Source organism: Podarcis raffonei, chromosome 8 (assembly GCF_027172205.1).
Source record: "Podarcis raffonei isolate rPodRaf1 chromosome 8, rPodRaf1.pri, whole genome shotgun sequence".
Lineage (NCBI taxonomy): Eukaryota > Metazoa > Chordata > Lepidosauria > Squamata > Lacertidae > Podarcis > Podarcis raffonei.
The window spans coordinates 28342766-28356194 of record NC_070609.1 but is presented as its reverse complement, the minus strand read 5'-3'; the positions used below and the strand labels follow the sequence as shown (position 1 = coordinate 28356194).

At 45.7% G+C, this 13429-nt stretch overlaps 1 protein-coding gene across 1 annotated transcript in view; it reads right to left on the bottom strand.

Annotated features, from left to right (window-relative positions):
* Nucleotides 1-1596: 1596 nt before the first annotated feature.
* Nucleotides 1597-13429, bottom strand: part of STPG1 (sperm tail PG-rich repeat containing 1) — a 30105-nt gene continuing 18272 nt past the window's right edge. Inside the window, exons 7-9 of the mRNA XM_053398773.1 lie at nt 11948-12119; nt 8355-8545; nt 1597-1990 (exon numbers count right to left, since the gene is read on the bottom strand). Of these exons, the coding sequence (XP_053254748.1) occupies nt 1914-1990; nt 8355-8545; nt 11948-12119 (440 nt within the window). The 3' untranslated portion in view covers nt 1597-1913. The remainder of the gene's footprint in view (nt 1991-8354; nt 8546-11947; nt 12120-13429) is intronic.

Below are 13429 nucleotides of genomic sequence, written 5' to 3'. Positions count from 1 at the left end.
GGCCGTACTGCTGCCATTTGCTAAAATTTAGAGGCATGACATCTGATTGTGGATCTGTGTTCTCCTATCTAATTATTTAAAAGTAGGTGCTGTAGGTCACCCACTCATGGCAATCTTTTGTTTCTTGGGAATTACTTGTCAACTGGAAAATCCAGTCCACCATTGGGTGGGTAAGGGGAATGAGAGAGCAGGAAACATTATTTGTTGTTGTGGCGGTGGCAACCTTAGGCCCATCCTTCACTTTGCCAAAGGAAAAATGGTGCAGGATTCCTGTGGCCCATAGAGCTTTTGCTGGAGGATTAAAGGTGCTTATTTGTCTTTGAGTTCTGCTATATCACCAGGATGTTGGCCAATCAAGGGTTCGAACCGAGCGGCAAGTCACACAACCCTTTCGCCACGTCTCAAGCAGGGCACAGATCTATTCAACCCATGTTGTCAAATGACCCTAAACCCCATGCTTGGTTCTAGGGAGTGTCACCCATCAGAGGTCAATGGAGAGTGAGGACAGCCTAACTCCCCCAGCTCAGTTCACTCAGCTTAGTTGCGGGGCTGAGAGTGGGCTTGAGGGAAAGTTTGGGAGAGTGGCAAATTGCTTTCAAGCAGATCATGTGCGTCTGGTGCATATTCTGAAGCATGGGCCTACATTCTTCACTCCTCACCCAGAACCCATTGACACTTTTCTGGAGATTGAAGCATAAACTCCTGAAATGTCAGTGGTGGCAGTGAGTCCTACGGGTGCCCAAGGTTATGTCAAAGAGTTTGTGATTCCAGTAGAATCAGCAGCAGGCAGAGACAGCTGGTTTGGCCCGACCTTAGAGCTGTTTCTCAGCCGCTGCCCCACGTGACCAACTGGACATTCATGGTAAACTTTACCCACATTTCCTTCAAACAGAATGGAGTTAAATGTGTGGGAAAGCTGCTCACGAGCTGAGAAGGACTGAGCACACAAACTGCGCTGTTCACAGTGCAGGATCAGCGCAGAGCTCAGAGCACATTGGATGGCTTCTACCAAGAGGCAGCAGTGTGTGTGACTGCTGCAGAGTAATGGTTATGGGAAGGGTACCTGTGTTGTTTAGATCATTTGGGGCTACGCTGCTGGTTTAAAGAGACTGGGAGAGTAGGAGGAAGTGACCGCCAGGCAGGAGACTTGGAAGTCAGCAGACGGCCATTGGCAGCGGAAGCCCTAAGTGACAAGTCAATGGGTAGTGGCAAGAAGAGAGAAAAAGAGAGGTGGGTCAAATTACCTGTTGCTAGTGAACAACCCTACAGGGTTGGTGCTGCTACAGGGTGTCCCCGTTCAGCACATTCCTCCTCCTTGGATTTGTCTAATCTCCCTTTAAAGCCAGTAAAGCCAGCAGCCATCATGTGCTAGTGAATTCCATTTCTGAAGCACTAAGAAGCAGTTTCTTTCATCTGTCCTGAATCTACAGCTAATAAATCTCACTAGGTGAGCCCAAGCTCTGTTACTTCTCTGTTCACCTTCACTGCACCATGCATATCATTTTAAATTAAAGCCCTCTATCACCTCCTCTCAACAGTCCCCATCTCCAATATTTTATCCCCAATGAGATGCTGAGAAAGTAGGAGCCAGGCAGGTCAGGCTTCTTAATTTTTATAAATAAATATTGGCATGAACAATCCACTGTCCACCAAAAGCCAACAATGAAACGACATCCATTCTCTATATCCAAAACTCATCTTCTGTCACGTGTGCGAAACAGGAGAGACTCAGGGCCCACTCCACCCCCACCCCCCCAAGGAAATACAGGATTTCAAACAGGTGGGTATCATGTCTTGTTCACAGGCAAGTGAATGCAAAATTCATTTGTTCTTTTTTAAAAAACAACAACAGAGAAATGCAGCACTTGCAAATTAAGAGCGCTTGCCAAACCGACACCGTGGGATCCTCTGCTTTACAATACCGGCACCCATTTATTGGTGGTGTTGTAGATGAAGGATTGCTTTTGTGGTACGGGGATGTTGTATGCCCCTAGAAGGAGAAACAGACATAAAAGATGGCAGGTTGACTCTCAGGACTCAGGAGGTGGGTTATGCAGCTTTTACGTTTTTGCATGAAGTGCACTCTTGTACTACCACACATACCCGGCTAGGTGAGTCTTGTTCTTACCTTTCCTTGCAAATCCAAACAGATATTTTGCTAGGTTGAGCAGATGCCAGGGAGGCCAAGGCTCCTGGGCCTTCTTCAACAGGCAGCGCAGAAGAAATACAGCTAGGTGTTAGGTTGCCAACATTTTTTCCCCTGGTGGGGCTCCTGTGCCATTGACCAGATGCCTGTGCATGTCAGGGTGAGCTTTGTCTGCTGAATTCTTGCCTTCTATGCTGTTCAAAGCGCAGGAGCCCCATCAGAGCTAGCAGCCCCCACTGCAAGCGCAAATGAGGATTGGAATTGTCTGCTTCGCTAACTTACCTGACTCCTATCCTTTTAATAGCGGCCTGGCTCACAGACATTTAGCAGATGAATCTTTCCCAGCTTGTTCATCTCTATATCAGGGATATGCCCATAGTGCATTGTGAGGGTTCAATGGTATACAGTCGTATCTTGGTTTGCGAATGCCTTGCAATTCGAACATTTTGGCTCCCGAAAGCTGCAAACCCAGAAGTGAATGTTCTGGTTTGCGAACATTCTTTGGAACCCAAACGTCCAACGCAGCTTCCGTGGCTTCCGAATGTTTTGGAAGTGGAACAGACTTCTGGAATGGATTCCGTTCAACTTCCAAAGTACCACTGTACTTGAGGATACACACAACCCTGTCTCTGTCCCTGCCCCCCTGCCCCAGCTCCCTGCCCCTTTTGTCAGGATGGGACCAGGGTGGTTACCATTCCCCCCCTTGAAAAGTACATAGACCTGAAGAAGGAACTTGGAAGAGTGACTCCTCCTTCCCCCTCTCAGCTCTATGTGATTTTCAACATTGGCACCTGAGCAGCTGAATAGAAAGTGGGATGACTGAGAGAGTAGCAGAAAAAAGGGAGAGAGAAAATGAGTGACTGGGAGGGAGAAGTAAAACAGGTCCTCTTGAAATGGCATAATTTTTCATAGATATTCTCACCACCAAACCAGAATCAAATTGCAGAGCACATCTCCTCCTATTGAAGTGTGGAAAAACATTGATGCAGCATTTTCCACGGCTGCCAAGGTGCAAAAACAGTAATCTGAGACAGTTCTGAGGTGAAAGGTGGGCAATAAATAAATAAATAAATAAATAATCTGTCCTCTTCTCTTTTGCCTAAGTAAAAGCCATCCTAATGGTGAGGAATGTAATGGGCTGGGAGCCTAGGTATGCTTCAGGATGTATAACTCTGACTTTTGGCCTTGGAGCACCACTGCAAGCCAGAGTAGACATTACTGGGCTGGAGGGACATAAGTCTGATTAAATGCAATGTTAATTTAAAGTTTCTTCTTTTCTGCCTGTTTTACTGCTTCCTGTTCAGTGTGACTGGGAGAGTAGTGGTTAATTAGGTTCTAATTACATGGGGAAGTGGCTTTAATTACTGGTTTCTCTGAATTGTTTTCTGTTTTTTATAGTGAAATTGCAATATTTCACAATAAAAGAAAGAAAAGTGGGAAAATAATGAAAGGAAATAGCTATTAAAAACCCTTTGCACTGCAGAAAGATGCTGGCTAATTAAAGGGGAAATTAATCACTGATCTCCCAGCAACAATGAACAAAACAAGATAGAAACCACTAGGAGGAAGCTTTTAATTAAAAGCACAGTAGACCTTAAAAGCTCAATAGCACTTTGCCAGTTCACACAGGTTGGTATGGTGCTGCAATTTTTAAATTGCTATATACCTGTACAAGTCAAGTATGGAAAAAAACAGGGGGTCAACACAGAAAACAATGGCATGCAACTATTTTACAATGTTGTCTGGATTCTCTGCACAAAGTGATTCAACAAAAGATGGTGATTCCAGAGCAAAGGGCTAGCGTGGAAGCAACCCAGATTGAAAGAACGGGAGTTTTATCCTTTGCATCTTGTTACCTATGAAAGAACTCATGAGCTGCAGTTCTGATAACGCATAGGAATGCTTTTTCTGCTTTGACAATTCAACTACTCAGTAGAGGTACAAATCCTACCAATGAATCATTATTACTTACTGTAAATAATGGGTAAAATTGCTATTGTCTACGTTTCAAGCTCTACATTAATCTGTCAGAGGGGCTTAGGTTCATATTTCTTGTATTGCTTACTTACTCCAATAAGCCCCAGTCACTGACGGAAAGATAATGTTACAACTCATGGGCTGTAACTGTCATGGACTGCAGTGAGGTTTCTGTCACCCTCTATTATGTTGAGCATTTTGCCCCATGAGATGGTCTGCTCACACATTCAGAATTATTTGGGGGGTTTTTTAATGGAAAAGAGGAGGTTGGCTTTTAAGAGACTCTTCACACTAGCACCTGCTAACAGTGCAAAGCAGAAAGCTGATTTACAGCTGTTCGTCCAAACAACACTTTAATAAAGCACAACAATCCCACTGAAAGGTATTTAATTTTACACTTATATCCTACATTTCCTGCAAGGAGCTCAGTACAGCATATATGGTTCTTGTGGGAGATTGCAGTCAAACATATCTATGCAGGACTGCTAGTTAGTATATGAAGGAGTTAAGGACAGCAGAGTTGCATTGCTAGATAGACTCAGTTATGTCTAGCCTTTCTACTTCCTTTCTCTCAGCATCATATAACCAATGAAACAGGATGTGTGTAAGCTTGCTCCTGAGCTTACAGCATGTATTTGGAATTAAATTCTGTATTTTCCACCCAAAAATATGTTGCCTTTATTATCCTTGCTGCTGCATGGAACAATGCATGACTGACACCTTGAATCTGTAAGTAAATAATTTTAAACTTACTTAGCAGTGTGGGGTCTACTGCTTGTAGGAGGGGTAGAAAGAGGTCAGCTGCAGTGTGCAGCTGAACAGGGTAAAGAGGGTTTAACAACCTATCTGCTATATTGATGCTTAATTTTGTGATCTTAATACTCTGCTTCTGGGGCTCTGTGTGTGCAAGCCCCACATTTTGAATCCAGGCACCCAGCCATTTCTTTTTGTTGTTCACCCACACACGTCAGTTCACAGGGGTTCACATATTTCATTTTCCTCACACATCGTTCTCTCCCTCCCACACCACCACAACAACCACACGACAACTATGTGAGTTAGGTTATGTGAGGTAGGTTAGGCTGGCTGGCCCAAAGTCACCCACTGAGTTTCATGGCTAGTCTGACACCCTAACTCCTATACTACACTGCTAACACGATGCTCACACACAAAGCAAAACAGAAAAAGGGTAAGTGGAGAAGACAGCTGTTTAAAAGGAAGAAAATTCTTTCCATTTAATGTTGTTGCTTTCTATTTTCACAGATAAACTTTAGTGCACAAATGAAAAAAGAAAATCATGTTTTTTCTAAAATATAACCTACCTTCCTACCTTTCTAAGCCTGCCCATATTTTCGGGACACAGGACCTCAATAAAGATTAAGACATTCCTTCCCAAATTAAATTTACAGCACATACTGTACTAGGTTTTATTGTTGACTTTTTATTGCCATTTGTTGCAATCACCTCAACACAGGAAGTTAGCCTGGGTTATCCTGTATTTTAACACTTGCTGGATCCAGGGGTTAGAAGGAAATAACCTACAGCCTCCCAAACTCTTAAGTGTGTGTGTGTGTGTGTGTGTGTGTGTGTGTGTGTGTGTGTGTATTGAGGGGGTGTTGGTTAGTATTTTATTCTTAAAAGGATGTCGCCTGCCTTGAACTTCTGTTGTCAGGGCGGGTTAGAAATCTCAAAGAATTTATTTTTTTTAAAAAAGCCCTAAAACAAATAAATATGAATATAGTTTTGGGACAGATGACAAGATGCAAAGCTAGCTATTAAAGTCACTTCCCAGCTGGGCAAGTCAACCATTACAGGGCTTAAGAATCAGCACTTGTCATCCTCCTTTCCTTTCTGACGCACTGTCCGCCCTTTCTATCTCATCACAAGAATTTTTAAAAGATGCCATTAATTTAAGAACAACCAAGTAAACCCTGTGGTGGCAAGACAAGGAGCTGAATGATGGTTTCCCAAAGATGATTCGTTACGCAACTCCTGGAACCTGGTGTTTTTGTTTTGTTCTTTTGTTCCATCATAGGCTATTACATCTGGTGATGTACAGATGGCAATTACTTGCTTATAAAGGGGGGCGCACTGGACTGAACCTCCTGCAAGCTGGAGTCAAAAGAGCAGAGTCTCAGGCATCATACGCACCATCTATTTAAAGCTCTTGACTGGCCTCTAAAGAACTGTGGAAATAGTAGTTTGTTACGGGTGCTGGGAATTGTAGGTCTGTGTGTGGGAACTACAGTTCCTATAATTCTTTCGAGTGGAAGGGGAACCATGTGATTTAAATGTAGTCTCATTCCAGAGAGAGAGAGAGAGAGAGAGAGAGAGAGAGAGAGAGAGGCAGAGGCAGAGAGATTCTTTCAGACAAAGATTCTCACAAGAAATCTCTTTGAAGGAAAGGAACATAAGATCCCAGTGCCCCTGAGGAAGATTTTAATTGAAACAGGCTGGGCTGTTTTCATTATTTTCATTCAGCAAGCATAATCCTCCCAGTTCACTACCGTTGGATTCTTGTGGTTTCCATTTTCTTAGGCTACCCAACCCCCTTATTTCTCACTTGTTCCCAATGCGCTTAGCTTTTCATAGCAAGAACTTCCCCTCATTCCAAACGGAAGATTGCCTCCCCTCGCCCCACTTTTTTAAGGATGAAGATCTACACACTCCCAGAATCCCTTGCAATATATGAAGGATCCAATCGCTGAATGACACCATATGCAGCGAAGCGGTAAAGGATTCAGGGCTTTGCTTGGGGATGCTTGAAGCATTTCGGTGCTGAGATGCAAAATCCAAACAGCACCCCCTGAGACTCACATGAACACTGGAGCGCTATCTGCCTTGGTCAATGGAGGGAGGACATAGCTGTCGGTGGCTATTCAGCTACAATGGCTTTGTTCTGAATGCAGTTGCTGGGAATCACACAAAGGGAGAGTGCTGTTCCTCTCAGCTCCTCCCACAGGCATCTGACTGAGCACTGTGAGAACAGGATGCTGGACTAGATGGGCCTTTGGCCTGATCCAGCAGCCAGTCTCTTCTTATGCTCTTAACCTGCACGAGCCCCACTGAAATGAACGGACAAGGACAAGAGTCTGATGGATTGTGCCTCTGTGGTCTGATCTGTCTATCTATCTGTCATGCAACCCCATGGGTCAGGGGACACCCCCAAATTGGCCACCTGTGGTAGCTCCCTATGCATTGCAAGGGAGTCAGCCTCTGGGTTGTATCCAACATTAGCCATTCTCAGAGTATACCCATTGAAATTATGACTAAAACACGACCATTACTTTCAGTGTTGTATGCTGGATACAACTATCTGTTTTGCAAAACGTCCATTGCCGAGGACAAAACAAGTCATTAGTAATCTATGATCGCTTCTGGATATTATTAATAAAATAAAATATTATTTTTTAGTATTCTTCCTGGGGGTTTTTTGCACAAAGCTAGTGGGAAGGTAACACAGTGTCAGCTATTTATCAAGTATTAATTCTGATTTGTTTGAGAAGTTAGACAATGTTGTGCCAAGCGACTTTCTGGTGCATTTTCAGGTCATAAAGGAAAGGGTTTTGTTGTGCAAGAGAGACAATTAAACTTTAATTGAGCACCCTGAATTTGCCAGCTTGTGACTGAATCCCACCTGAAAATAGCAACAGCCTGGAATCTCCCTTCCTGCCTGCATTTGACGTAACACCCCACCAAGTTTTGATATTGGAAACACAAGGGGTGGGGCTTAAAAGCTTCTGTTTCTGGATTGTGGCACACAACGGTTTGCTGTTTTATCCCAGCCCATTGTAACATCTGAATGCGGCTGCTGTATGCTAAGCTTGGACTTGTGGAGCACCAGTATAAAAACATGCTTGCTCAGTACAAAACCCCAGGGTGCCCAGTAATAGTTACTCTTTCAAGCAAGTGAGGTGAGGACGGCAGTCTTATTAAAGCATCAACAGCCTCATGCCTGCTGCTGCTCAGGAATTCTAAGGAACTTCCAAATCAGTGCAGTTTTGAAATCTGGTTAAAATCAGTCCGTCATCTTGATTTAAAATGGCATCCAAAAATAGAAAGAAACCTGCTCCTTGTTCTCAAGAACGATTATCCAAAATTTGGTTACGATAAAAGGTGTCCAAACGCACAGCAAACCGACACAAGAACAACTTTCCAAAATACAGTTATACATTATAATTATTGTTGAATGAAGAAACACAACACCTTTTTGCAACAACAACATGCTTACCTGGGCCAGGTATGTCTTCGTGGGATTTATCACCTGCCCAACGGCCTGTGTTTGAGACAAAGACAGCACTGGAGATATAATGCTTGGAAGGACTCTCATAGTCTACTATTTCATACTGGCCAGGCCCAGGTGCAGGGGGCGTTTTGGGGCGAGGGGCAGCTGGGGCTGAGAAGTTCAAGCCATACTTCCGCCTGTAAGAAAGAATCGTAGACGCTGTCTAAACTGATTTTGGCTTTGAATTCAGCTAGGCCTTCCCATTCAGCCTGCAAGGCCAGTTTGGCCAAGGCACACTCCGCTCCATCCCCAAATTCATATAAGACATCAGGTGCAGGGTAGGTAGAAATGCATCTGGGCCAAAAAGGGGTTTGCAAACCCTGATGATCAGCTGATTGGCGGTACCTACAAAGTCCTGTGCACCCCACTTTGCAAGCACCGACAACCAGCTGATTGTCAGGATTTGTAGAGTGCTGTGCTGTGCATAGACAAAAGCAGAACACCTGGCATTGTTGTGACATCATCTGGTTGACAGATGGATGGCTCGACTCACCTATCAAACTTGGCCCGCTGGTGGGGCGGGGAGCAGTTAGGGGAGATAAGGATCAGTGCCCCACCCTTGCTCTCAATTGAGGAACCTCTAAATTGAGGAACCTTGGGTTTCTCCTGTGTACAGGGAATCCTTCCCACCTTTGTTATGACTTGCTACAACTGTAGCAGCAGAGTTGCTTATAAGTACAGAGCAGTCGTTTCCTTATTTCCTTTCTTTTGTTGAATAAGGGGCTTGACATGTCTGCCTGGTACATGGGCTCATTTCACCATTCATGTCAAGAGCCATTCACTGTGAGGTGGCCAGAGAGCGAAGGGCTTCTGACTGTGCCTGAAGCAAGAAGGAAGAAGGAAGTGGGAGAGTTAGGCCACACTCTCCAGCCCACTTCAGGCTTTCTTAAGTACGTAGTTTCTACAAAGAGAATGTGCGGCCATTCATACTGCGCCCTCCACTCCCAACCTTCCCACACTGAGCAGAAAGATGTGAAACAGGGGAGGCTGGTCCATAAGAGCAAATGGGTCACTGTCCCACCAATCCCACTCTGCCCGCAGCCAGCCCCCTATGTGCCTACTTATAACTGTTTGTCAGCTTCCCCCCTAGCCTTCCTATTGCCCCTTGTAGCCCTCAGCAGGGAAGAGGGTGAGCTGGCTCCGTCTGCCATTGGCTCTTGCTCCCCCTACTGTTGGGCTCCTTGCCTCCCACCCTAGCAGTGCCAATGGCCAGCCATCATCCCTGGCGTGAGTTGCAAGCGCCTTCAGCTGAATGCTGTACTCCTGTGAATCAGAAAACACAGTGAAATTCAGGCTTTCCAGTCATAGCAAGGACTGCCGGCACATTCTAATCAATCTTCTGACAGTCCCCCATTATACAGCCCCCTCTGCAGACGTTCCAGCTCAAGGAGGAGGACTGGAGAGTCTGGAGCAAGTAGCCCTGCATCCCTCCGCAGGTAAGAGTTTAAACACCTGAAGAAGGGTAATGGGCTCGTTTTGATCAATGACTCCCGACAAATAATTGCATGTGATCCCAAACATGGTGGTGCGGTGGTGTTCCACCTTGTCACCTTCCCTAAAGGATGCCCCAGCTTTTCATATTCTGTGTGCCATTGAACCTCTGTACCTTAAAGGGTTTGGGGGCTGCATCTGAGAATATGCTGGAAAAAGCTCATTAAAATCTAAGGGTGCTCATCTGGAACAAACTGGTGTTGTAGTCAGTGGCTCTGCACCAGCTGTAGCTCTGGCCTTGGACACATTAATCACCTTGACATAAATGGGAGTTGGATTGGCCTCTAAATGCTGATAGTTCTGGTATTTTCTGCCAGCGTAGATGGATGTTCTTTGCCCGTCAGGTTTGATTTACTTCTTCCCTAGTCATGGAGGTTTATTGCACACTACCCAGCGCCAGCTCCCCCTCCCTCTTCCTTCACAAAGCCTGCATTAAAACGGCCTGAGATGTAGTAAAGATACCCCCTGACCGTGTGCAGAGAGCTCCAGGCTTGCACGGGGATGGGGGAAGGGGAAGATATGAGCAGTAATGGGTAAGAATTTAAGGGGTAGATCCTAATCTTATCTCCAGCAAACTGACTTTGCTGTTTACAGGATGGTCACCATAAAATTGACTTAGTTGAGTAACTGACTGATAGAGTTACCAGACCTTGGGGCAGGTATGGGGGAGGAAGGACTGTGTATGCAGGGAAAAGTGGGGAGCTTCCTACATATTATTAAACAGAAGGCTGAAATGAATTGCCGAACTTAATTGGTGAATGCAAAATTCAGGCTAGGGCTTCCAATCCTTTTGCTCCTTTGGTCCAGAAACAGTTGCAGCAGTAATAGAGAAGGTGCTTCTGCAAGTGTGCAGAATGCCCTTCCAGGAAAAGCCACAATCAGGCCAACACCTCTGGGTTTAGGGCTTCCTGGGTGATGCCCGGTCCAAAGGGGCCCAGCCTCAATGCAGTCCATTTCACCTCTTCCAGTTATTAAATTGAACTGGTGCAACTCCAACAACTGCTGTTTACCATAGAGATGAGGTATAGAGCAACACTCTTCTTATCTGCTCCACTGAGCGCAACAGCCAATCACAGCTTTCAGTTTAATACTAGACACTCAGGCTATGTGTGGCTGTAGTCTCTATGGGTCTCTTTAGCTTTGTTTGTTTGTTTGTTTGTTTGTTTGTTCAATTTATATTCTGCCCTTTCTCCTTAAGGAGTCCAGGTGGCAAACTGGCAAACACATACACACACACCACAATAGAACAATCCAAACACCCAGAAACAATCCCAATGTACATGCAGACTGGGGAAGATCTCTGTTTTGCAAAGGTTGTTGAAAAAGAAAGGTCTTGAGTAGGTGCCAAAAGGACAACAGAGCCGGCACCTTTCAAATATTCAAGGGGAGGGAACTCCAAAGGGGTGGTGTCATAACACTAAAAGCTTGACTGACACATCTCTCTTATTTGAGAATTAAGCAGAGATGATGAGTGACGACTGGCTCATAAATGGGCTGATGTGAGGATAAAAGAAGCAGGAAAGAACCTTTAGATGTGCTGGCTGCCCTGAGAACAGGTGGGCTAAAACAGCTTAAACAAATGAATTCACAACAGAAAAGGCAGGTCCCTATGCTACCTAGCCTTGTATTGAGTTAGATCATGAGCCCACTTAGCTTAGTACTGGCTGGCAGTGGTTCTAGGTTTCAGACAAGGGCATTTCTCAGCTGCAGATGCCAGAGATTGAACCTTGGAACTTCTGCATGCAAAGCATGGGCTCTACCGCTGAGGAACAGCCCTTCCTCACCCTAAATCACTTATGAAGGCTTGCAAGCTGCATTGCTTCTTAAGGCAATCAGCAACCCAAATGACTTTCCCCTGCTCCACCATATAGTCTGATGAAGAGAGCCCCTGCTTCTTAAGCAAGTTGGGGCTTGGAATTGTCTATTGGTATTTCTTCTTCTTTTCCTTCTTTATCATTTCTGATCATAAGCACATCTTCCCTACTTAAGAAAGGGAGTTGGGTGACTCAAAACAAATTCCTTTTAAAGCACAGTTGCTCAGAACTCACAGGCCAGGGAACTTCCTGGATGGCGTGACTGGGATGCCAGCTGGCTGCTGATAGGCTGCTGGCCCCGGGCTCAGCGTCTCCGTCTTGGTTTCACGACTTGTTTTGGATCTGAAGCAGGACACCAGCACCGTAGGCGCCTGCCGTATGAAGGAATCCTTTACTCGGTAATGACCTAGATTTTAAAAAGAAAGGAAGGAATTTGAAAAGGTCGACACCCAAACTAAGGCTGTGCACGCAACACACATTTAAACTACATTAAAAATGCACCCCTAACCAGGAATTCTGGGAACTATACTTTGTTAAAGGTGATGGGAATTGCAGCTCTGTGGGCCTAGCTACAGTTCCCAGAATTCTTTTGGGGAGGGGGAAATTGCACGTTAAATGAATGTTATGTACACAGCCGAGTCTTACATTTTAGCTGCAGTGGAATAAAATTGGTGCATGAGAGTCTGTCTGGAACAAGAGAGGAATTAAATGAATGAAAGGAGAGGAGGAATTACAATACCTCCCTCCCCTTTGGAATAGAAAATACAGTGGTACCTTGGGTTACAAACATTTCAGGTTACAGACTCCGCTAACCCGGAAGTAGTACCTCGGGTTAAGAACTTTACCTCAGGATGAGAACAGAAATCGCATGGCGGCAGCACAGCGGCAGCAGGAGGCCCCATTAGCTAAAGTGGTACCTCAGGTTAAGAATGGTTTCAGGTTAAGAAAGGACCTCTGGAACGAATTAAGCTTGTAACCAGAGGTACCACCGTACTCCCAGTCCTGCCCTTCGGAAGCAGGAAAGCATACCTGTCTTATTCAGAGTACTATTTCAGTTCATAAGAGCCTGGTGGATCAGGCCTATGGCCCATCTTATCAAGCATCCTGTTCTCACAGTGACCACCCAGATACCTGAGGGAAACTGACAAGCAGGACCTGAGCCCATAAGCACACCCCACACCCCATGGCTTACAGCAACTGGTATTCGAAAGCATTACTGCCTCCAGCTGTGGAGACAGAGCATAACCCATCATGGCTAGTAGCCACTGAGAGCCTTCTCCTCCTTGAAATTATCCAATTCTCTTTTAAAGTTGGTGGCTATCACTGCCTCCTTTGGAAGCAAGTTCCATAGTGTAAAGTAGTACCGTATTTTTCGCCCTATAGGACGCACTTTCTCCCCTCCAAAAATGAAGCGGAAATCTGTGTGCATCCTATGGGGCGAATACAGGCTTTCGCTGAAGCTTGGAGAGCGAGAGGGGTCGGTGCGCACCGACCCCTCTCGCTCTCCAGGCTTCAGGAAGCTATCAGCAAGCCTAGGGAACCCGCGGGAGTTCCCACAGGGCTCCCTAGGCTGCGGATAGCAGCCTGCCGCCCGGCGTGCAGGCGCCCTGAAGCAGAGCGCCCTGCGCGCCGGGCAGACATCCGCAGCCTGGGGAGCCCTGCGGGAGTTCCCACAGGGCTCCCTAGGCTGCGGATAGCAGCCTGCAGTCCGGCGCG